Source organism: Pseudophryne corroboree, chromosome 4 (genome assembly GCF_028390025.1).
Source record: "Pseudophryne corroboree isolate aPseCor3 chromosome 4, aPseCor3.hap2, whole genome shotgun sequence".
Taxonomy (NCBI): domain Eukaryota; kingdom Metazoa; phylum Chordata; class Amphibia; order Anura; family Myobatrachidae; genus Pseudophryne; species Pseudophryne corroboree.
Window position 1 is genome coordinate 77,999,708 of NC_086447.1, and position 26,007 is coordinate 78,025,714.

Consider the following 26,007-nt stretch of genomic DNA (forward strand, 5'->3'; position numbering starts at 1 on the left):
ATCCTTATAGTACTGGAATGACTCTGCCCTCCCATTCGCTCTATACTTTCTCTTACATCCTAGAGGATGCTGGGGTCCACATTAGTACCATGGGGTAAAAACGGATCCACTAGGAGCCATTGGCACTTTAATAGTTTGAGAGTGTGGGCTGGCTCCTCCCTCTATGCTCCTCCTACCAGACTCAGTTTAGAAAATGTGCCCAGAGGAGCCGGTCACAGCTAGGGGAGCTCCATAGGAGTTCTTCTAATTTTATTGTTTTATTAGAGTTAGGCCCCAGGCGACCGCTCACTCCCACAGCATGCCGCCACCCCCTAACAGAGCCAGAAGATTCAGGTGGTGAGTGAGTCACCGACACCCCGACAAGCAGGTAACCGATGTGAAGATGGCGGCAACAGGGTAGGAGCGCAGTACTAACGGCACTCGGGAGGTTGAGCAGTACATCAGTGCAGCGTCATGAGGGGCGCACTGAGCCAGCGAAGAAATACCCTACACTGGTCACTACTGGGCTTTCAGGGACCTCGGTAATGCTGATTGCCACAAAACCTCTGGCCAGTATAAAATTCAAAAGTGCGGGAAGACGCGTCATCAGCAAGGGGACGGAGCCTCTCCTCAGAACGGACCCAACGGCGTTCAGCGCCATTTTCCTCCCTGCAGTCCCAGTGACAGAGACGCTGACAGGGGAGTGCTGTCCCTCCATATGGCTCCAGCTACCATGTGCGGTACCAGGGGGTTGTAGAAGGGGGGGAGGCTGTGAATATTACTGTGTAGTCAATTAGGTACACAGTCAGCGCCAGGTATTTCTGTTATAATTACCTAAGTGAAGCGCTGTGGGTGTGCTGGCTCCAAGCTCTGTGTTTCTCTGAAGGTACTTGGTGGGAAAAGTGTGTCTGTCATTTTCCTGTGTGTGGGTGTATGTATTTTCACATAGTTATGTCCAGGGATTCTGTGTCTTATGCTGCAGAGGACATTTCTTCACCTGAGGAATCGATTCCATGTACCCAAGATTGTAATGTCTTGTCCCAGATACCTGTTAATGAGCTTGAATGGTTGACTTCTATTAAGGGAATGATCTCTCAGATATCTGCTAGGGTATCTCATACTGAGACTGAAACTCAGGTTTTAAAGAGTTCTATGGCTGTTTGGTCAGGTTCTGCTCCTATTTCTTCTAAATCCTCTAACATATACCCACAGAAACGTGCACTTACCCAGATTATGCAAAATGACATGGATACCGATTTTGACACGGCAGACGGTGATGTGGAAGTGCTGATGGGGGCAGCATCTCTGGCAAAGGGGGTGCAGCTCATGATTGAGGCCATGAGAGATGTGTTAAACACAGACAATAAGAAAGCCTCGCTAACCATCCCTGCATCGAAAGAATTAAACGCTTTATTTGAAGAATCATGGTAAACCACAGAGAAAAAATTACAGATCCCCAAAAGGGTTCTGGTTGCTTTTCCCTTCCCTGAGGAGGATAGGAAAAAATGGGAAAACCCACCCATAGTTGACGCATCTGTTTCCAGACTGTCAAAAAAGGTGGTTTTACCTGTCCCTGGGTCTATCGCGTTAAAAAAGAACCGGCTGATCGTACAATTGACACTACACTCAAATCCATATACACTGCTTCAGGGGTGGCATTAAGGCCTACTATTGCCTGTGCATGGATTTCTAAAGCTATAGTAAAGTGGTCAGGCACGTTACTAAGGGACTTCGATACAATGGATAGAAGTGACATTGAACTGTTTTTACGTTATATGCAGGATTCTGCGGGGTTCATGGTGGAATCCATGAAGGACCTGGGTACGCTGAATGCACGGATTTCTTCCATGTCGGTCTCAGCTCGCAGGGGACTCTGGCTACGCCAATGGTTTGCAGATGCGGAATCCAGGAGAAGTGTGGAGAACCTAACCTACACAGGTCAGGCTCTATTTGGGGAAGCATTTGGATGTGTGGATCTCCACCGCAACCGCGGGTAAATCACCTTTTCTTCCCTCTGCTACGCCTTCAATGAAGAAACCATTTTCTTCATCTGCATCGCAGTCCTTACGGACCACTAAAACAAAAAAGTCCAAGCCCCCGACCACCTTTTTTAGAGGTGGGCATGCAAAATCCAAAAAAACTGCACCTGCGGGCTCCCAGGACCAGAAGCCTGTGTCTGGTACCTCAAAATACTCAGCATGATGGTGGACCACACAGCCTGGAAGATTGATCGGTGGGTGCGAGACTCAGACGTTTCAGCCACATCTGGGTGTCGTCCGGCCTGGATCCCTGGGCACAAGATATTGTGTCCCAGGGGTACAGACTGGAGTTTCAAGAACTTCCGCCTCACCGATTCTTTAAATCAGGCTTGCCAGCGTTGCTGACAGACAGTGCTATCCTACAGGAAGCCATCCAAAAATTGGAAAAGTCACAGGTCATTATCCCAGTTTCACCTCATATGCAAAACAAGGGTTACTATTCAAACCTGTTCGTGGTACCGAAACCGGATGGTTCGGTCAGACCGATTTTGAACTTGAGATCGTTAAACCCTTACCTGAGGGAGTTCAAATTCAAAATGGAATCTCTGAGAGCGGTGATCTCAGGGCTGGAGGAGGGAGAGTTTCTGGTGTCCTTGGACATCAAGGATGCGTACCTTCACATTACGATTTGGTCGCCATGTCAGGCTTATCTCAGATTCGCACTGTTAGACAGTCACTATCAGTTCCAGGCACTGCCATTCGGTCTCTCCACGGCACCGAGGGTGTTCACCAAGGTGATGGCAGAGATGGTGGTTCTCCTCTGCAGACAGGGAGTGAACATAATTCCATATCTGGACGATTTGCTGATAAAGGCATCGTCCAGGGAGAAGTTGTTGCAGTCCATTGCTCTCATGAATCATCTACTCAGGAAACATGGTTGGATCCTGAACCTCACGACTCATCTACTCAGAGAACATGGTTGGATCCTGAACCTTCCGACAAGGAGATTGTCTTTCCTGGGGATGATCCTTGACACGGAAGTGTAGAGGGTATTTCTACTGGTGGAAAAAGCGTTGTTGATACATACCATGGTCTGAGATGTCCTGAAGCCAGCCCGGGTATCGGTTCATCAGTGCATTTGCCTTCTGGGGAAGATGGTTGCCGCCTACGAGGCTCTTCAGTATGGAAGGTTTCATGCACAGTCTTTTCAACTGGATCTCCTAGACAAGTGGTTGGGATCTCACCTACACATGCATCAGAGGATACTTCTATTGCAGAAAGCAAGGATTTCACTCCTCTGGTGGCTGCAAATGCCTCACCTTCTGGAGGGCTGCAGGTTCGGGATTCAGAACTGTATCCATCTAACCACGGATGCAAGCCTCCGGGGTTGGGGCGCAGTCACTCAGGGGGAATCCTTCCAAGGAAGAAGGTCAAGTCTGGAAACCATTCTTCCAATAAACATTCTGGAACTATGAGCCGTATACAACAGTCTCCTTCAAGTGGCGCAGCTTCTGCGTCACCAGGCCATTCAAGTACAGTCAGACAATGGAACGACGGCGGCCTACATAAACCGACAGGGAGGGACAAAGAGCAGAGCTGCTATGTCAGAGGTAACAAGAATCCTTCTCTGGACAGAAAAGCACACAGTGGCATTGTCAGAAATATTCCTTTCAGGAGTGGACAACTGGGAAGCGGACTTCCTCAGTAGGCACGATCTCCATGCAGGAGAATGGGGCCTCCATCCGGAGGTGTTCACAAACTTGACCAGTCGCTGGGGCATGCCTCAAATAGACATGATGGCCTCACGTCTCAACAAGAAATTTCAGAGGTACTGTTCCAGGTCGAGAGAACCATAAGCAGTTGCTGTGGATGCCCTGGTAACTCCATGGGTGTTCAGGTCAGGGTATGTGTTCCCTCCACTTCCACTTATTACAAGAATTCTAAAACTTATAAAGAGAACAAGGGTTCAGGCAATTCTGATTGCTCTAGACTGGCCAAGGCAAGCTTGGTACGCGGATCTTCTGGATTTACTGATGGAGGATCCAAGGCCCCTTCCTCTTCACGAGGATCTTCTGCAATAAGGGCCATTCACTTATCAAGACTTACCACGGCTACGTTTGACAGCATGGAGGTTGAACGCCAGATCTTAGCCAGAAGGGTATTCCGAGCAAGGTTATTCCTACCCTGATACAGGCTAGAAAATGAGTAACGTCTAAACATCGCATTTGGAAAAAATGTGTCTTGGTGTGAATCCGAGAAGTTTCCTATGGTGGAGTTTCAACTTGGGCAGTTTCTCCTCTTCCTGCAAACAGGTGTGAATATGGGCCTGCGGTTGGGATCCATTAAGGTCCAGATTTCGGCTTTATCCATTTTCTTCCAGAAACAATTGGCTACCCTCCTTGAGGTTCAAACTTTTCTGAAAGGGGTTCTGCATATCCAACCTCCCTTTGTGGTGCTGACGGCACCCTGGGATCTTAACATGGTATTGCATTTCCTGCAATCAGATTGGTTTGAGCCTCTACAGGAGGCTGAGGTCAAGTTTTTCACGTGGAAGGCTGTCACTTTGTTGGACTTAGCTTCTGCTCAACGGGTTTCAGAATTGGGGCCTTTGTCCTGTAAAAGCCCCTACTTAATCTTCCATGAAGATAGAGCTGAGCTCAGGACGCGTCAGCAGTTCCTTCCAAAGGGTGTGTCGGCTTTTCATATCAACCAACCTATTGTGGTGCCAGTAGCTACTGACTCCTCAGTTGCAGCAAAGTCCTTGGATGTTGTGAGAGCTTTGAAGGTCTATGTGACGAGGACTGCTCATCATAGAAAATCGGACTCTCTGTTTGTCCTGTATGATCCCAAAAGACTTGGGTGTCCTGCTTCTAAGCAGACGATCTCTCGCTGGATCAGTTTTACTATCCAGCATGCGTATTGTACAGCAGAATTTTCGTGTCAAACATCTGTTAAGGCCCATTCCACTCGTAAGGTGGGTTCTTCCTGGGCGGCTGCCCGGGGTGTCTCGGCTTTGCAGCTCTGCTGAGCGGCTACTTGGTCTGGGTTTAACACATTTGCTAAATTTTACAAATTCGATGCTTTGGCCTCTGAGGACCTGTAGTTTGGTCAATCAGTTCTGCAGGAGCCTCCGCACTCTCCCTCCCATTCTGGGAGGTTTGGTACATTCCCATGGTACTAATGTAGACCCCAGTATCCTCTAGGATGCAAGAGAAAATAGGATTTTAATTACTTACCGGTAAATCCTTTTCTCGTAGTCTGTAGAGGATGCTGGGTGCCCGCCTAGCGCTTCGTGATCCTGCAGTGGTAACTTAGTACAGTACTGCTTAGTTCTTGGTTAAGTACTGTTTTGCTTCTTGGTTAAGTAATCTTGTTCAGCCGTTGCTGAGTTTTCAAGCTGGTTAGCTTGGTTTGCCTTGTGTGTGTGAGCTGGTGTGAATCTCACCACTATCTGTGTAAAATCCTTCTCTTGAAATTGTCCGTTGCCTCGGGCACATTTCTAGACTGAGTTTGGTAGGAGGGGCATAGAGGGAGAAGCCAGCCCACACTCTCAAACTCTTAAAGTGCCAATGGCTCCTAGTGGACCCGTCTATAAACCATGGTACTAATGTGGACCCCAGCATCCTCTACGAACTACGAGAAAAGGATTACTGGCAGGTAATTAAAATCCAATTTTTTTGAATGCTCGCCTTATTTTGGACACTAATTCTTTAATCTTTTTGTTGAGCCACGTTGGTTTGGAATTATTAATCCTTTGTTTGCAGCCCATGGGAATAAATTTACAAGTGTGATTATCGAGCAGAGCTTTTAAAACATCCCATTTCTCCATAGTATTTTTACCTTGGAACAAAATTTCCCATTCAATGTCCCTTAGAGCTTCCCTCATCAAAGTTGGCTTTGCTAAAGTTAAAAGCTTGTAACACCATCTAATTATTTTTTTTTTATTTGTTTGCAATGAAAGTTAACTTTCTAAAAGTGATTGTTCCTTGCATTCAGGAGTTATTTTTGCTCATGACGAAAACTGGAGAGTAATGAGACGGTTCACTCTTTCAACTCTCCGAAACTTCGGGATGGGGACGGAAACAACTGAAAACAAGATTAAAGATGAAAGTGATTTTTTAGTGAAAAAGATAAACACCTACGAAGGTTGGCGGCTGCTTTCATTTTACTTTTGCATCTTGTTGAAATCTTGAATGCACCCATGGCTTGATTGTTCTAGAGCATTGCATGATTTAATGAATTATCTAAGCTTTAAACACAAAATAGAGCTTGGCGTTCCATAGCACGTACAGCTGTGCAAATGCTGTGAGCTGTCATCTGCACAAATAGGCTATTCCTGGGACTTTAAAAAGGAAACGCTTGTAATATGTTAAAATGAATGCTCATACCTGTAAAAAAAAGTTTTGTTTTGGTTAGGTTACAATGAATACAGCTCTTTTATGTATTTTTTGGAGGTATGTAGAAGCGTTTACAAATGCTGGGGGTTCCGTTTGGTAAAGTGGGTGTTAATGAGCGGCTTTTCCACAATTAACTGTCCCTAGCTCACCCTACCTTTTGTGAGCTGCTAACCGTGGCTCTCTGCTGGCGTCCTGGCTCTGGTTCCCTCCTGCAATGAGTAGCGGTATCCGTGCAGTGTCTCTCCTCGTGGCTACCACTAGGGGGCACAAAACAAAGCAATTCAGTCGTTGCTCCGTTTAGACGCCTGGTAGCCGCGGGAATGACATTACTTCTCACAGCCTCCTGAGGTGTGAGCAGAAATATAAAAGGAAAAGCGCAACTTCCTGTGGGGGTGAAATAAAATATCAGAATTCAATGTAACGGAGATACTCTTCACAATTCAAATGTCGGTAGTTTCAGAGTAGCCTCATAGAAGTCAAATGTCCATGATGAATATTCGTTGTTTCAAAATAAGCCCAAGAATTCTTTCATATCCTCAAACAGGCTGTAAAACTTCTCCTCCCTCTGTTCCACTTATCTCTGGGAATATGTATCTCAGATAGGAAAAACAGAAAGGGACCAAATAGTGTAATACAGTTTTATTGAGGATAAGATAAAAACATAACTCTAGGAGCGTACCTTAGGCGAAGGTGTATAATGCACACCAATTCTCATATGTAGTTTAGGATTCTTTTCTGGTATCTCCTGGGAACAGGAATCCTCCCTCAGAGTCCTAGGTAGGCAGAGGTCAGTCTTTCTCACCAACGCGTTTCGACTCCCTGGAGCCTTTATCAAGGTGTAGTGGGCTATGGTTTCCTTAGTGCTATTTATGCTCCTTCCTAGGACTCCATTGGTGGATTGGTTCCAGGAAGTGACAGTCACAGTAAAATTAAATACATTTCAAAATATATCAAATTTCATAAAAAATTATTGGGATTCAATTTACATTGTATACCAATAAAATGTTTCTAAAAGCGACTGTTTGTTTTTTAATAAAAATAATTTTTATAAACTAATACACAAATAACTTCCGGCGTCATCCCGAAAGTGAATGGCTATGACTTATTGTGATTCTTAAAAATGTCCCCTGCCATGTTGGTTTAGGAAAATCGTTGAGCAGAAATGTGCACTTGGGTTTGGACGCCCAAAACTTGACTTTAGATGGGTTTAGTCATTTTACCTAGTTAAACCCTGTCTGTTTTGGCGTGACATGTGCAATATGCATGGGCGCCCAAATAACAATTGACTTGTGACAACTGTTTGGGTGTGTAAACATTCCTATTTAGATGGGGAAATTAGATGCCAAACAATTAGATTGGCCCCATAGTGCTAAAGAATCTAAGAATGTATCTCTACATACTGTAGTATAAAATAAAGTCCCTGGTGCACATCTGTCTGTTTGTTCAAACTAATCTTGACAACCACTGGATGGATTTTGATGCAGTTTTAACAATTCTATAGAGCATTTGCTGAGGCAGGATTAGGTGTATGAAACATTCATCTATGACAAAAAGGAGCTGAGCAGTGATGATTTTAGTGAAGCAAGTCAAAGAAAAAATGGTCTATCAACGTGTTTTCTTAGCTAAACCATTAATGATATATCGCAACGACGGATTTTATTTCAAACTATGCAGATATTGATACGTATTATCTGTTTTCTCCAGATAACTTTATGTACGCCCTATTTACTAATAAAAAAATTCAGTTTTTCCCTTTTTTTGTTTATATTTCATTTATGTGAAAAACTATTATTTTTTTGTCAAAGTAACGTTCATTTAGAATGTTTGTTTTTCTACAAATGTTTCTGCATTTTATGTTTTTCTATTCATTTCAGCTAAAGTCAATAGGAACATAAGTCAATAAGTGAAGGCCAAAACAGCAGAGGAAGGGGTCGATCATATACACATGTGCGGCGGCTGGCCGGTGTGAGAGTATACACGGTGTTCACCCATAGTGAATTTGTGTGTTGTTGCATCATCACATCTCTGTTTCAGGATACTTTTTGATTGAAGCTACTATTTTTACTGGCTGTGGCACTGGAGAAAAGGTTTAGTAGCGGGAATCCCAATGATTTAATCAGATTTGACATTTAATTTCAAACAACTCCAATTCCTGGTAAGAGTCTGCTTTGGCCTGACAATAAATAAAGTGCTGGGACAGACACTTAACGTGGCTGGAGATGACCTGAGCGGAGAATGTGTTTCTCATGGACAACTTTACGTGGCCCTTTTTTGTGTCACGTCAAACCAAAATCTTTTTGACGTGTTGACAGTGAGTTCATAAATGCACATAATTGCACTCAAAGAATGGGTACATTTGAGGCATTGGATATTATGGCATCTACTTCCACCAGCCACTTCTAGCTGAGTTGATATATTCATCTATTCCAGCTGGTCCATCACATCTGTATTTGGTGTCCCACAATGCACCGCTGTGTTCATCATATACTGTACGTTACACTTGTTGCTTCTTTACCCTTCCCATAAATGTAAATATTTGGGATAATTGTATCGTGGGTATGGAGGAGGCTAAATAGGACCCAAGACTTCCACGGGCCTCTAATCATGAAACAATTTATGGCGTATAGACAATAAATCAAAAAGTGGGTTTGATGTGCAAACTTCGTTTAATTGCAAATATTATATAAATAAGTATTATCCATTTAAACTGTTTACAAATGTAGTTATTTATGCTACATACATTTCCTTGGTGTTTCTTTGTCATTACAGGCAAACCGTTTGATAATACTGATATAATAAATGGTGCATTTTCCAATATAATCGTGTCCATATTACTCAGCCATCGATTTGATTATGACGATCCGACACTCTTGAGGCTTATGAAAATTTTCTGTGACAATGTCAAATTAGTTGGTAGCCCAATGGCCATGGTAAGCACCTACATCTCATGTATTGTATACCCCTCATCCGCTAAGTGGCACAGCCATGCTTCCCAGTGGTCTGCACTGATGCTTTCCAACACAACAAATACACATTTCATCTTTTCATAAAAATATATTTTGTATACCATTCTATGTAGTACAGTATGTTTGAAATGGTTACAAATTAAAATTTGGTCATTGGGCTTGATTCAATTCACTGACAGTGGAATGGCTCATTCAATACAGCGCCATGTGACACTTAAGGCCGGGATTTCTTCTCGCAACCCCGGGGGGTGGGAGCAGAAATCTGACAAAAGTGTCAGCGCGAAGCTGACTTCTGCCCTTAGTGCGGCGAAAACAGTGTCACGCCAGGCACCTAAGTCGGAAAATGCCAGTTCTCCTGAGAAAACACCCTGATTAGTCCAGGAGAACCAGCATTCTCCGACTTACTAAGCTGCTCAATTGAATAGCGCTGGGAGCTAATTCCCGACGCTGTTCAACTGTCAGTGAATTGAATCAAGTCCATTGTTTCCCTGATACTCATTCAAAGGCAAGTTACAGCGCTGCCACATTTAATGGTTTGTAGCAAACTGCACATGACCTGTGGCTGTATTGTAGGCATGATTCAGACGTGGGTAAAACAACAAAGAAGGAGCATTAACCCACAGGGTACTCTGACACACTCTAAATGCAACTCTCTTATACAAAGGGGATAGGCAACACCAAAAAATCAACAGAAAAATAATAAACACAGGAGACATCGCAGGAAGATTGAATAAAAATATATATTTAATGAAATGACTAATGATAAATATAAATAAACAATACAGAATAACTGTTAAAATCCTATAACTGCTGCAGCGACAGGCTTAAATATATGGGATGTAGTTACTATCCCGGTGGTCAGAATCCTGACGCTGGGGTCCTGACCGCCGAGAATGCCGCCAGCTGCGCCAAGTCTATTCCCACTCGTGGGTGTCCGAGGGGCTTTCTAGCGCTCGCCCCACTCCTGGCATTTTGGCGGCCGGGATCCCAGGTTCGGTATTCTGACCTCCGGTATCCCAATTGCCGGGATTCCATCCCCAACCCAAATATAGAAATAATTGTCAGTCTGCGGAGCCAGAGGCGTCACCTCTTCTGAACCCGGTGCGGCAGTGGGCGCAAAGGGTGCCGGGCTTCGCGGAATGATCCACGGCAGGGGGAGTGGCTTCACTGAGGGGCGTGGTTAAGCGCCCTGACCCACGTTTTCAGCACTCTGGGGGTCCAGGAGTTGCTGCTTGCCCCCGGAGACTAATGGGTCTGCAGTGCCAGCTCCTACATGGTGACAGGAACCGGGTTACTGCACGTAATATTACAGTGCAGCCCTCGGCTCCTGTCACTGAGCAGGAGCTGGCACTTTGGTGTCACCCCTCGGCAGATGACACCCGTGTGCAGGCCACACACCCCGCACCCACCTTGTGACGCCAGCGGTCGGAGCTATCATTGAATGCTCTGGTAGTAACAACGTATTAAAAAAATAAGATAATTACATATATTGCAACAGTTGAAGCTTTTTATAAACGGTCTTTCGCAACATGTATTGTGATTATTCCCACATAGTCAGTAAAGAGCCACATATGCAGACTTTAAATATGGAGTTTCTGTATTGATTGTGCACTCACCACCATTTCAATTAGATAACACAATGTAAATATCTGAGTGCAGACCAGGAAAGCAAGATTACTTTGTAACCTGTCTCAAGGTGTTAATAGGTGCTTTTAATCGCTGTGATGACTGTCTCTAATGATCCAAACAGAGCCCTGCAAGGTGCAGTGCTGTGGTGGATTATTGTCTGTATCTGTCTGCAGAACGGGTATACAGGATATCCTCAAATTACTCCAATGGTCTCTGCAAAGTATCTTTACATTTAAAGTGCAATTGCAGTTGGGAACATCCATATACTTCAGCTCAGCAGTAATGCATAGACTCCAGTACTGCAGTCCCTATGACCACACCGATAATGGGGTAAATCCAGAGCTGTGCAGACTTGTAGTTCCTGTAAAGTTGGCCATACAAGATCTATAAGAGGTAATTCAGACTTGATCATAGATGTGCTAAATTTAGCACATCTACGATCACTTTCACAGACATGCCGGGGGCACAGGGTTAGTCCACCCCGCATGTCTGGCTCTGCCCTCCCCCCGCACATGTAAAAAAGCATCGCACGGCGGTGATGCTTTTGTACCTAAAGAGTAGCTCTCTACCAGTGCAGTTCCTGCGTGCTGGCAGGGAGCTACCCGTCGCTCTTCGGGTCGCAGCGGCTGCATGTGAAGTCACGCAGCTGCCGCAGCCCGCTCGCCACACGGCCCGTGCATGCCTGTGTTGCCCAGACCGCGCCCTCAAAATGGCGGCCCAACGCCGCCGTTCTGCCCCTTTCCCACCCAGCGAACGCCTCTGCTTGTCAATCAGGCAGAGGCGAACACTGGGATGAGATGCCAATCGCATCTCTGGCATGCACCGGCACACTGCGGTGTATGCGCATTCGCAGTTCAGACCTGATCACCCACTGTGCGATCAGGTCTGAATTAGCCCCATTGTCCAATCTGGCTGGTTGGATCGAATATCTGGTAATGTATGGGAGCTGCCATTTCATAATTTGCTCTGAAATGCTAAGAAAACTGACAAAAAAGGTCAATTAGACAAATTGGTTAAATCCATTTGATTTAACCAAGTTGTCTGAACAACCTTTTTGTCAGTTTTCTGGCATTTCAGAACAAATTATGAAATGTCAGCTCCCATACATTACCAGATATTCGTTCCAACCAGCCAGATTGGACAATAAATCTTTAGGTGTATGGCTTAAGCTGGCCATCTATATTGACTTATCATGGTTATAGTTAAGGCTACTTAAGCTGCAATAACACTGCTGGCAGACCACGCAATGGTACAAATTATTGATTGTGCAGCATTGCTATCGTGGCACCTCAACTCACCCATCTTGCCCCGGACTCATGGATTTTTATACACAGACGTACGATGCTGCGATCAAAATCCGTTAGTCCGGTGGTTCTATAAGTGGTTGATGAGTAATTGAATAGAGTATGAACTGTTTAAGAGGGTGCAATTAAAAATGGAGTCGATCACTTCTCCTATTCAATTTAGAAACCAAACTAGTTAAGTATCTACCCAGTATATCATCTAATTAGAAAGTCAGAAACATGCAGAATTTTGCATTTATTTTCCATAAAAATATTATTTGAACAAACATTCAAAACAATGGGAGCAGTAATCCAACAATTGACAAGAATGTTTGTTCAAATAATATTTTTATGGAAAATAAATTAGAAATTCTGTATGTTTCTGACTTTCTAATTGGATGATATACTCGTTAGATACTAAACTAGTTTGCTTTTAAATTGAATAAGAGAATTGGTCAACTCCATTCTGTCATGACTGTGGATTTTGTGAACCTGGTGTTAGCGAAGTCTGTGCGGGCAACTGGAGGACTATGTGAATATTGGGCTAGTCTGTAGGAATCAGTGAAAAGAAGGAGCAATCCCTGACCAGGTATCGAACCCAGGCCTCGGCAGAGGAAGCCGTATCCTGACCACTGGATCACCAGGGACTTTGATAGACGGATGATGAATGTATAGGTGAGACTGTACTGGATATAGTGTCACAGGAGTAGGTGCTTATGTACTCAAGGTTACTGGCGAGATAGTAAGATGGACTGGTTACTGGTGAAACTGAGAACCGGTCTGGTTACCGGTGAGACTGGGATGTAACTGTAATCCGGGCTGGTACTGGATATAACTGGAAATGCAACTGAAAGTAGAACGATGACTGTTGCTGTGACTTTAGGATGACACGGTAGAATACTGCAGCTGTGGTTCTAAGTTGAGACTGTGGAATACTGCGACTGTGACTTTAAGATGAAACTATGGAATACTGCAACTGTGCCTTTAAGTTGAGACTGTGGAAGACTGTGACTTTAAGATGAATCTATGGAATACTGCAACTGTGCCTTTAAGATGAAACTGTAGAAATACTGGATATCAATGGGAACACAAATGTAATCCAAACTGGGTAGCAAAGGAACAGAGTTTTTACAGGAACTGAAGTACAAGGGTTACCTTTAGGGAGCTCAGCTTCAAAGCTCACACAGAGCTGTGTGTGACACAAGGAACTGGCAGAGTTTTCAACTCACTCTCCTGACTTATACTTCCTGGCCATTGGTGATTTGTGAGCAGTGTCAGGTGATTCAGAGAGTCTCAGGCTGGCACAGGATTGGACAGCTCTGGGTCAGGCGAACAGTCAATGTCATGTGAGTACTCTAGACTAGGCTGTGATGTGGAGTGAGGTCTAGCAGGCCGAGAGAACACTGAAGCCTGAACTTCTGCAAACAAACAGATTGCTGAATTCAGACTCACACAGAAGATTAATCACCACAGGTGGAACTCGTTAACTATTACCTTCCAGGCAGAGAACTCAGGACTCAGGAAACTCATTGTATTGGCAAGCTGTTTATCCCAGTGAGCAGAAAGAGGCAGGATCCAGGACAGAGATGGTAGAGGTAAGTCACCAAATATGAAAACTACAGTCAGGATCGTGACACATTCTTAATAGCACCCTCTGAAACATTACTTCTTTATATCTACTATTTGGTTCTTGTGAACAGGAAACAGTTTAAGAGGTGATGGTCATCTGATATTGGTGCAGGGTAAGGGCATTTCCTTTGGTTGAGATATATGTGTGTGTATATATATATATTTTGTAATTTTTTTTCATGTTAAGCTGTACAACGCATTTCCCTCTGTGCTGAGCTGGTTTCCTGGAATTCAGAAAACATTGGCTAACAATAGAGATGATATCTTCCAATTCGTAAGAGAGACTTTCACCGCCCAGAAGAAACAATTGGATGTTAATGACCAGAGGAATCTCATTGACAGATTCCTGGTGAAACAGCAGGAGGTAATGCGGCACTCACTAACCCTTATGATGTCATTTTTTTAAAATACGCCTCACCTTCTGAACTGCCTAGATCATGAAATATCATAACACACACGTGGAATGCATACAGTATAATACCTCCTGTACAGCTTTGTTCACTGCATAATATAATATGGTCTTCTAAAACCCTGAATTGTTTATGGTTCAATAATTCCAATTGTCAAAGGAAAATTCTTTAGCAGAACCAAACAAAAGAACAGATTTTACTAACCTAGTTCAGTAAGCTATAAAGCTAGGAATGTCCATCCAGTTATATACAGTACAGTAGGGTCATTCAACTTTTCAAATTGAAAGCACTGAATGGTATTCTCTGAGTCTATATAAACATTAATACATTGATTTTCACAGTATCGATATAATAAGAAAAAGCTTTGAAAAAATAAAAAATATAAATATACTGTTTAAAAACAATGTAAAAGTAAAACATAAAATTAAATTTAAAATAGGATATGTCACTTCCTGTTTCATGGATCTGTGTTCCGCTTCCTTAGGAAATTGAAGTGCATTGAGGTGTCAGGCTTTAAATGCATCAATGTTATTTGCACATGATAGGATTGTTAGGGAAAATGGATAAAAGTATCTGGAAATAAAGGGAATGGGGAGTTGAAGAGTCTCACGTTTGGCATAAAAAAAATAAGATTTTACTCACCGGTAAATCTATTTCTCGTAGTCCGTAGTGGATGCTGGGAACTCCGTAAGGACCATGGGGATAGCGGCTCCGCAGGAGACTGGGCACAACTAAAGAAAGCTTTAGGTCACCTGGTGTGCACTGGCTCCTCCCACTATGACCCTCCTCCAAGCCTCAGTTAGGACACTGTGCCTGGACGAGCTGACATAATAAGGAAGGATTTTGAATCCCGGGTAAGCCACACCAATCACACCGTATAACTCGTGATACTATACCAGTTAACAGTATGAATATAACTGAGCCTCTCAACAGATGGCTCAACAATAACCCTTTAGTTAGGCAATAACTATATACAAGTATTGCAGACAATCCGCACTTGGGATGGGCGCCCAGCATCCACTACGGACTACGAGAAATAGATTTACCGGTGAGTAAAATCTTATTTTCTCTGACGTCCTAGTGGATGCTGGGAGCTCCGTAAGAACCATGGGGATTATACCAAAGCTCCCAAACGGGCGGGAGAGTGCGGATGACTCTGCAGCACCGAATGAGAGAACTCCAGGTCCTCCTCAGCCAGGGTATCAATTTTGTAGAATTTAGCAAACGTGTTTGCCCCTGACCAAGTTGCAGCTCGGCAAAGTTGGAAAGCCGAGACCCCTCGGGCAGCTGCCCAAGATGAGCCCACCTTCCTTGTGGAATGGGCTTTTACAGATTTTGGCTGCGGTAGTTCAGCCGCAGAATGCGCCAGCTGAATTGTGCTACAAATCCAGCGAGCAATAGTCTGCTTAGAAGCAGGAGCACCCAGTTTGTTGGGTGCATACAGGATAAACAGCGAGTCAGTTCTCCTGACTCTAGCCGTCCTGGAAACATAATTTTTCAAGGCCCTGACTACGTCCAGTAACTTGGAATCCTCCAAGTCCCTAGTAGCCGCAGGCACTACAATAGGTTGGTTCAAGTGAAAAGCTGATACCACCTTAGGGAGAAACTGGGGACGAGTCCTCAATTCTGCCCTATCCATATGGAAAATCAGATAAGGACTTTTATATGACAAAGCCGCCAATTCTGATACACGCCTGGCCGAAGCCAAGGCCAATAACATGACCACTTTCCGCGTGAGATATTTTAGATCCACGGTTTTTAGTGGCTCACACCAATGTGATTTTAAGAAACTCAACACCACGTTGAGAACCCAAGGTGCCACTGGAGGCACAACCGGGGGCTGAATATGCAGCACTCCTTTTACAATGTCTGAACTTCAGGTACTGAAGCTAGTTCTTTCTGGAAGAAAATCGACAGAGCCGAGATCTGTATCTTAATGGAGCCTAATTTTAGGCCCATAGACACTCCTGCTTGTAGGAAATGCAGAAATCGACCTAGTTGAAATTCCTCTGTTGGGGCCTTTTTTGGCCTGACACCAAGCAACATATTTCCGCCATATGCGGTGATAATGTTTTGCAGTTACATCTTTCCTGGCTTGAATCAGCGTAGGAATGACTTCCTCCGGAATGCCCTTTTCCTTTAGGATCCGGCGTTCAACCGCCATGCCGTCAAAACGTAGCCACGGTAAGTCTTGGAACAGACAGGGCCCCTGCTGCCGCAGGTCCTGTCTGAGCGGCAGAGGCCATGGGTCCTCTGATCTAATTTCTTGAAGTTCTGGGTACCAAGCTCTTCTTGGCCAATCCGGAACCACGAGTATTGTTCTTACTCCTCGCCTTCCTATTATTCTCAGTACCTTTTGTATGAGAGGCAGAGGGGGGAACACATAAAACCGACTGGTACACCCACGGTGTTACCAGAGCGCCCACAGCTATCGCCTGAGGGTCCCTTGACCTGGCGCAATATCTTTTATAGCTTTTTGTTGAGGCGGGACGCCATCATGTCCACCTGTGGCCTTTCCCAATGGTGTACAATCCTTTGGAAGACTTCTGGATGAAATCCCCACTCTCCCGGGTGGAGGTCGTGTCTGCTGAGAAGATCTGCTTCCCAGTCGTCCACTCCGGGAATGAACACTGCTGACAGTGCTAACACATGATTTTCCGCCCATCGGAGAATCCTTGTGGCTTCTGCCATCGCCATCCTGCTTCTTGTGCCGCCCCGTTGGTTTACATGGGCGACTGCCGTGATGTTGTCTGATTGGATCAGTACCGGCTGGTTTTGAAGCAGAGGCCTTGCCTGACTCAGGGCATTGTAAATGGCCCTCAGTTCAAGAATATTTATGTGTAGGGAATTCACCTGACTTGACCAAAGTCCCTGGAAGTTTCTTCCCTGTGTGACTGCCCCCCAGCCTCAAAGGCTGGCATCCATGGTCACTAGGACCTAGTCCTGTATGCCGAACCTGCGGCCCTCTTGAAGATGGGCACTCTGCAGCCACCACAGTAGAGATACCCTGGTCCTTGAAGACAGGGTTATCAGCCGATGCATCTGAAGATGTGATCCGGACCACTTGTCCAACAGGTCCCACTGAAAAGTTCTTGCATGGAACCTGCCGAATGGGATTGCTTCGTAGGAAGCTACCATTTTTCCCAAGACTCGCGTGCAATGATGCACCGATACCTGTTTTTGGCTTCAGGAGGTCTCTGACTAGAGATGACAGCTCCTTGGCTTTCTCCTCCGGGAGAAACACTTATTTCTGTTCTGTGTCCAGAACCATCCCCAGGAACAGTAGACGTGTCGTAGGAACCAGCTGTGACTTTGGACTGTTTAGAATCCAACCGTGCTGTTGTAGCACTTTCCAAAATAGTGCTACCCCGACTAGCAACTGCTCCTTGGACCTTGCCCTTATAAGGAGATTGTCCAAGTACGGGATAATTAAAACTCCCTTTTTTTTTTGAAGGAGTATCATCATTTCGGCCATTACCTTGGTAAACACCCTCGGTGCCATGTACAGTCCAAACGGCAGTGTCTGGACTTGGTAATGGTAATCCTGTACCACAAATCTGAGGTACTCCTGGCGAGGATGGTAATGGGGACACGCAGGTAAGCATCCTTGATGTCCCGGGATCCCATGTAATCCCCCTCGTCCAGGCTTGCAATAACCGCCCTGAGCGATTCCATCTTGAACTTGAATTTTTTTATGTATGTGTTCAAGGATTTTAAATATAAAATGGGTCACACCGAACCATGCGGTTTCGGTACCCCAAACCGTGTGGAATAGTAACCCCGTCCTTGTTGAAGTAGGGGCACCTTGAGTATTACCTGCTGGGAATACAGCTTATTAATTGCCTCTAGCGCAGCCTCCCTGCCTGAGGGAGTTGTCGGCAAGGCATATTTGAGGAAACGGCGGGGGGGAGACATCTCGAATTCCAGCTTGTACCCCTGAAATACTACTTGAATGAAACAGGGATCCACCTGTGAGCGAGCCCACTGATCGCTGAAATTTTTGAGACGGCCCCCCACCGTACCTGGCTACACCTGTGGAGCCCCCGCGTCATGCTGTGGACTCAGAGAAGAATTTTGATTCTGGGAACAGGCTGACTGGTGCAGCTTTTTCCCTCTTCCCATGTCTCTGTACAGAAAGGAAGCGCCTTTGATCCGCTTGCTTTTCTGAAGCCGAAAGGACTGTACCTGATAATACAGTGCTTTCCTAGTCTGTGAGGAAACCTGAGGTAAAAATATTTCTTCCCAGCTGTTGCTGTGGATACGAGGTCCCAGAGACCATCCCCAAATAATTCCTCACCCTTATAAGGCAGAATCTCTATGCGCCTTTTAAAGTCAGCATCACCTGTCCAGTGACAGGTCTCTAATACCCTCCTGACAGAATGGACATTACATTCATTTTGGATGCCAGCCGGCAAAATATCCCTCTGTGCATCCCTCATATATAAGACGACGTCTTTAATATGTTCTCATGTTTGACAGGGTCACCGACCACGCTGCAGCAGCACGATCTGCAGGTCTCAGTCTAGTACCTGAGTGTGTAAATACAGACTTCAGGATAGCCTCCTGCTTTTTATCAACAGGTACCTTCAAAGTGGCCGTTCCTAAAACGGCAGTGCCACCTTTTTTGACAACCGTGTGAGCGCCTTATCCACCCTAGGGGATATCTCCCAGCGTAACTTATCCTCTGGCGGGAAAGGGTACGCCATCAGTAACTTTTTAGAAATTACCAGTTTCTTATCGGGGGGAACCCACGCTTTTCACACACTTCATTCATTCATCTGATGGGGGAACAAAACACTGCCTGCTTTATCTCCCCAACATAAAAACCCATTTTTAGAGGGTTAATGTCAGAAATGTGTAACACATTTTTTTTTATTGCCGGGATCAAGTCACGGATGTTCCTAGTGGATTGTGTATATGTCTCAACCTTGTCGACACTGGAGTCAGACTCCGTGTCGACATCTGTGTCTGCCATCTGAGTGAGCGGGCGTTTTTGAGCCCCTGATGGCCTTTGAGACACCTGGGCAGGCGCGGACTGAGAAGCCGGCTGTCCCACAGCTGTTACGTCATCCACCCTTTTATGTAAGGAGTTGACACTGTCGGTTAATACCTTTCACCTAACCATCCACTCTGGTGTCGGCCCCACAGGGGGCGACATCACATTTATCGGCATCTGCTCCGTCACCATATAAGCCTCCTCATTAAACATGTCGACACAGCCGTACCGACACACCGCACACACACACAGGGAATGCTCTGACTGAGGACAGGACCCCACAAAGCCCTTTGGGGAGACAGAGAGAGAGTATGCCAGCACACACCAGAGCGCTATATAATGTGGGGATTAACACTATAACTGAGTGAAATTTCCCCAATAGCTGCTTGTATATATAATATTGCGCCTAAATTTAGTGCCCCCCCTCTCTTTTTAACCCTTTGAGCCTGAAAACTACAGGGGAGCCTCTGGGGCTATATATTGTGGTATTTTTGCCAGCCAAGGTGTTTTTATTGCTGCGCAGGGCGCCCCCCCCAAGCGCCCTGCACCCTCAGTGACCGGAGTGTGAAGTGTGTATGAGGAGCAATGGCGCACAGCTGCAGTGCTGTGCGCTACCTTGGTGAAGACTAATGTCTTCTGCAACCGATTTTCCGGACCTCTTCTTGCTTCTGGCTCTGTAAGGGGGACGGCGGCGCGGCTCCGGGACCGAACACCAAGGCTGGGCCTGCGGTCGATCCCTCTGGAGCTAATGGTGTCCAGTAGCCTAAGAAGCCCAAGCTGGCTGCAAGCAGGCAGGTTTGCTTCTTCTCCCCTTAGTCCCTCGCTGCAGTGAGCCTGTTGCCAGCAGGTCTCACTGAAAATAAAAAACCTAATTCTATACTTTCTTTCTAGAAGCTCAGGAGAGCCCCTAGTGTGCATCCAACCTCGGCCGGGCACAAAATATAACTGAGGCTTGGAGGAGGGTCATAGTGGGAGGAGCCAGTGCACACCAGGTGACCTAAAGCTTTCTTTAGTTGTACCCAGTCTCCTGCGGAGCCACTATCCCCATGGTCCTTACGGAGTTCCCAGCATCCACTAGGACGTCAGAGAAATATTGATTATGATTTTATGAAGTTGAGTTGAATTGTTTAACTTGGTATTGCTGACTGTAACTGACAATCAGAATCTTATTGTTATAAAATGTATGTGCATAGCAGTGACATGCGGTGAGGTCAATGACTGGGGAGACACTGGCTCATAACAGAACTGGATTTACACTAACATACAGTGTATGAACCCAGTGGTTCCGTGGGGATTATAGAAAAGGTGCACCAGTATCTATTGGGAAGTAAAGTATTAAGATATATGCAGGGCCGGCAGAAGGCCATATTTTTTGGTAAGCGATTATATACTTTGGTGCCCCCAGAGTATTTCTGCAACTGAAAAAATGAAGGACGCGTGGTATTATGGGAAAAGCCAAGTTGTTGCTTCCCTTACACATGCCCACAGTTGTAGTGCCCCTTACACTATACCCACAGTTGTAGTGCCCCTTACACTATGACCACAGTTGTAGTGCCCCTTGCACTATGCCCACAGTTGTAGTGCCCCTTACACTATGCCCACAGTTGTAGTGCCCCTTACACTGTGCCCACAGTTGTAGTGCCCCTTACACTGTGCCCACAGTTGTAGTACCCCTTGCACTATACCCACAGTTGTAGTGCCCCTTGCACTATGCCCACAGTTGTAGTGCCCCTTACACTGTGCCCACAGTTGTAGTGCCCCTTACACTGTGCCCACAGTTGTAGTGCCCCTTACACTATGCCCACAGTTGTAGTGCCCCTTACACTATGCCCACAGTTGTAGTGCCCCTTACACTGTGCCCACAGTAGTAGTACCCCTTGCACTATACCCACAGTTGTAGTGCCCCTTACACTATGCCCAGTTGTAGTGCCCCTTACACCGTGCCCACAGTTGTAGTGCCACTTACACTATGCACACAGTTGTAGTGCTCTTTACACATTATGCCCACATAGTAGTGCCCCTTACACATTATGGCCACAGTTGTAGTGCCCCTTACATTATGCCACAGTTGTAGTGCCCCTTACATTATGCCACAGTTGTAGTGCCCCTTACATTATGCCACAGTTGTAGTGCCCCTTACATTATGCCACAGTTGTAGTGCCCCTTACACTATGCCCACAGTTGTAGTGCCCCTTACACATTATACGCAGTATTGATGGGATTGTATAAAATGACAACTTTGTTGTAGGATAGTAAATAGTTACTTTCTCTACTGTTGGGTATACCTGTACATAGAAGGCAGAATGGGGACAGGTGGTTACTATCACACAGCATGCATGATCTATATACAGTGTACAGCAACATGGGTAAGTGATGTAATGCAGCTCACCACAGCGCAGGTGTACACTGCAGTGTATAGGGTAAGGCAGCGGGGGGCTGGGATCATATCCTGTAGTGGAACACAGCTTTGCGAACTTCAGTGGATCTAGCTTCAGGACAGTGGCGTCCATGCCCGCGGCCACTGGGGGTTAACTCACAGCAGGGACACTGATGCAGCCAGCCCCGGGCAAATCTATACTGTGTATGATGTGTTGGGTGCTGTGAGGGGCGCAGCAAGGCAGGAGCAGCCATCCAGATGTGTCCTCCAAGGGGCTCCGGTGCTCCTCTCCCGCCTCCTTGTCCCTGCAGCTTGACCATCGGGGCTCACCGCTGAGTGGATCAGCACACCCAGACACTGCCCCCTCCGCAGTGTGAGTCTCCGAGCAGGCACTACCCAGGAGGGGGGGCATACAGTACAAGCTAGCATGTCGCTGCCACAACTGGGCCAGGATGCCCTCCTCAATGTAGTGCCCTACTCAACTGTGTAGCCAGCATATACGTAAAACTGGATACACAGGGTAGATTACTCTAACTGTTGAGCATAATTAAATGAAACACATTTTGTATGATTTCTCCCTGTTCCTTGGCATCTGTGTGAGTTTAACACTAAAGAAGGAGGATGCCACAAATGTTATGTGTCTGCTCACATTTATTTTGGGAGAATACTGAGGGCATTACCAGGGCATTTCAAAAGAGGAAAGGGCCCATGTGCATGCTCCGGGGGGGCCCCCTTCTCGTTGCAGCGCAGTAGATGCTGGCACTCATTGCACCCATTATAGAAATGCGAATGGGCATTACCATATTTGCTATCCTATCCATCCTCTCAGAAACCTGGCATGTGACCACCTGGAGAGCCGGACCTCAGTGTCATCACTCAGCATTCCTGGCAATACAGAACAACTATTGACCTGCCAGTAAGCTTGGCATACAGTACAGTAGGTTACCAGGCCAAATCAGGCCATATTGCACCATTTATATTTAACTATTACAATATACTGTACCACCAGTATTTGCAACATCTTCACAGCACTTACTCTATGGATTTGCAGTGCCAGTGACCAATAATTTTATTTACCAAAAAGTGGAACACAATAGAATTGAGTGCACATGTAAGAAATGGCACAGTAGCCCTTTGTACAGAACAACAAGTGTATAGCCCCAGCATCTGTCTTCCTCCCACTCCCAGCCAGGATTGTGCTGCTGCTGCTGCAGCAGCAGCAGCAGTGTGTGTATGAGTGAGGGAGGTATATACTCTTGTTACTGCTTATCAGTAACACACATTTACAGGCAACAGCTGAGGGATGGAAAACTAAGAGCTGGAGCAGAGAGTGACATGCAGCCTGCTACTTTCTTAGCTCTGACCCTGACAGCAGCATCCTGACCCTACTTGGCTGAAGCAGCCAGGTGCAAGGAACCAGAGCACCCCCATAACAGTTCTACCACAGCCATTGACGTGTGGAATTGTGCACTCTCATCTCTGACAGTGAAAGCCAGACACAGTCACTGCTCAGTGCTGGAGCCGCTGTGCAATCAACTCTGCCTCACTGACAGAGGCGTGCTCTGAAGTGGGATGCAGGCATACCCTGTCACTGAGGCAAAGGCACTGTTGCCTCTCCTAAATGTTTTTCCAATGGGCTTTTCCTTCCCTTGGTTTGGCCCCACCCCCTGACTCAGACACTTTATCATTGTCAGTGGGAGGCAGCGCTCTCAGCTGCCTCCCAACCACATTTGGCTGTGTTTCTACAGCAAATATAATTAGAAAAATGCAAAGATGATAACTATGACACTGAACATGTGTTAACAATATCTTATTTGTATTACTTCAATCATTATGACAGGTGCACTGCCTCCCCTGACTGCACGTCCCATGTTCATAGTCACTTATGCTGGCTGCAGTCTGTTTCAAAGACAATGTATTACTCAGATTAGATACCATGACATATCTTGTTTATAAATTAGATCAGAGAGGGGTAGAGATTGAAAAGGAAGTAAATTAAAAAGGTATATAGTGAATTGAGAAAATTAGTAAAGCAAATCAGACTCAATGGGTATAAATTATATTACTCACCAAAAGTCCAAATGGTAGTGGATACAAAAAAAAATAAATGGAAATCATGTTGATTACAGTATTGGTCATATTAGGAAAAGTATATAATATGTTGATACTGATTGGGTATAATTTTTTTGCGTGCAAATTTAGGGAACAGCAATGGGAATCAGCTTCATGCCAAGATGCACCAAAATAATTTTTGGCTACAAGAAAAATGTGTAAATTTAGGGAACAGCAAAGGGAACCAGCTTCACACCAACATACACCAAAATAATTTTTGGCCACTAGAAAAATAAAAATGTTTGGAATAATAATCCCTTAAAGTTAAACTGACAACAATATAGATGCCTAGAATTTGACTGCAGATAAGAACCACTTGGCCCATCTATTCTGCCCATGTACTATACATGCACACACTTATACATTAGGTTAATTGGCTCCTGTCAACAAATTAACCTATCCGTATATATTTGGCTTGTGGGAGGAAACCAGAGTACCCAGAGGAAACCCACGCAAGTATGGGGAGAATATACAAACTCTACATAGTTAGGGCTGTAGTGGGAATTGAACTCAGTGCTGTGAGGCAGTAATGCTAACCATTACAGTGATAAATCTACAGTAACTTGGGAGAATTCATTAGATTCCCGAATAATAGTGAGTTAAAATTGAAACTCACAGTACAGCACAATATGATTTCTTTCTCGTTTTAAAACTGTACTCAATATATTAAGTAATTATCTCTTAATAATAGAGCTGGCAGCTGTCACTAGAGGGGGAGAAACTGGAACTCCCAAAAATGTAGCAAAAAACAACTATAGAAGTGCTGTCGGAAAAAACCCTGTATTTTTTACAAAAGAAAATATAATAAATTTACACATATAGTGACATAACACATGGCCAGTGTAGATCAATTAATAAATATCTTAAAAACAAATTATGTTAAAAACAACTCATGAAATAACAAATGGGTTAGTTACTGTATTTGGTTTTGCAATGTGAATATTATTTTTAAACAGCTGTAAATTCATAGCATTGAGATACATAATATTTAATAATTCAACCAACTTTAAAGGATATCTAAGCAAAATAGGACCAGTAATAGTTAATTATCTTGATCCAGGCATTAATAGTACTGTCCTATATAATTCGTTAGAATGATGTATATTGGTAGAATGTTATTTTAGCTCGCAGTTGTTAGTGAGGGCAATTACAAACCTCTAACGATCCAGCTCTTGCCCTTTAATATTTCATTAAATAAATATATTTACTGAACCTTCTGTAAACACAGTATCCATGTGAACGTTTTTATATTTACAGCTCATTAAACTGAAGAGAGTACAATGTGTTATGTTTGGTTCTTTGAAAGATTTGGAAAGATTATTGAACCCCAAATTAATTTGACAATATTTTACTATATGGTTGAATAATACTACACCATAGGTGTTATATGCAACGATGGTCAAGAATCTGCGCACCCGCAGGACCCACTCTGCACATTGCAGAACGGAACCTGCGATTGTATCGTTCGGGGGGAGGCACGGGGGCGGCTGGCGTTGCTGGAAATGTGATGCATTCATTTTCCGGGAGTGGTGAGGCCAAAGACTGTGTTGCAAGACGTTGTTTCCTTGGCCTAGCAAGCTGCCTTATGACAGCAAGCCTGAGTAAGCTCAGGCTTACAGAGCTTCCTGTCGCAGATGACCATCGTCACCGATAGAACTCCATTGTGTAATTTTTGTATAAGAAAGCTTTCCTTTTGTATGTATAAAATAAGCACAAATGTGGTGCATGTGAATCATGCCTTAGTATAGTGTGCAAATTATATTAGAAAAACATATACAATTTAACCATGTGTCTGCATTTGTACCTCCCACATGGTGATGTAACACTATGTTTCTCTTTCATGAACTAAAAAAACATAAATATGTTTCTGTAGTATTGCTTTTCTCGCTAATAGATTACATTAGAGAAACCTAAATTTCCTAACTGCCTAAAATATGCCACCTAGGTTGCTATGCGTGTTACTTTATAACAATGCACATCTTATACATTATAGGAAAAACCTAATCCGAAATTATATTTCACCAATGAAAATCTACTAGCTCTTGTGATGGATCTCTTTGCTGCTGGGATGGAGACCACCTCCACCACTCTGAGATGGGGTCTTCTGCTGATGATGAAATACCCCGAAATCCAAAGTACAGTAAATGATTATCTTACATATAAAATGTATAGGGGTCTATAGATCTAATAGTGATAACCTCTCTATCACCAGAGACAGGCATTATTAATGCTTAATCCTATATAATAAGA

At 44.7% G+C, this 26,007-nt stretch overlaps 1 protein-coding gene across 1 annotated transcript in view; it reads left to right on the forward strand.

Moving 5' to 3' along the window:
• Window positions 1-26,007, forward strand: part of LOC134908925 (cytochrome P450 2C5-like) — a 127,389-nt gene that overhangs the window by 32,920 nt on the left and 68,462 nt on the right. Inside the window, exons 3-6 of the mRNA XM_063915179.1 lie at window positions 5,955-6,104; window positions 9,125-9,285; window positions 14,050-14,226; window positions 25,751-25,892. Of these exons, the coding sequence (XP_063771249.1) occupies window positions 5,955-6,104; window positions 9,125-9,285; window positions 14,050-14,226; window positions 25,751-25,892 (630 nt within the window). The remainder of the gene's footprint in view (window positions 1-5,954; window positions 6,105-9,124; window positions 9,286-14,049; window positions 14,227-25,750; window positions 25,893-26,007) is intronic.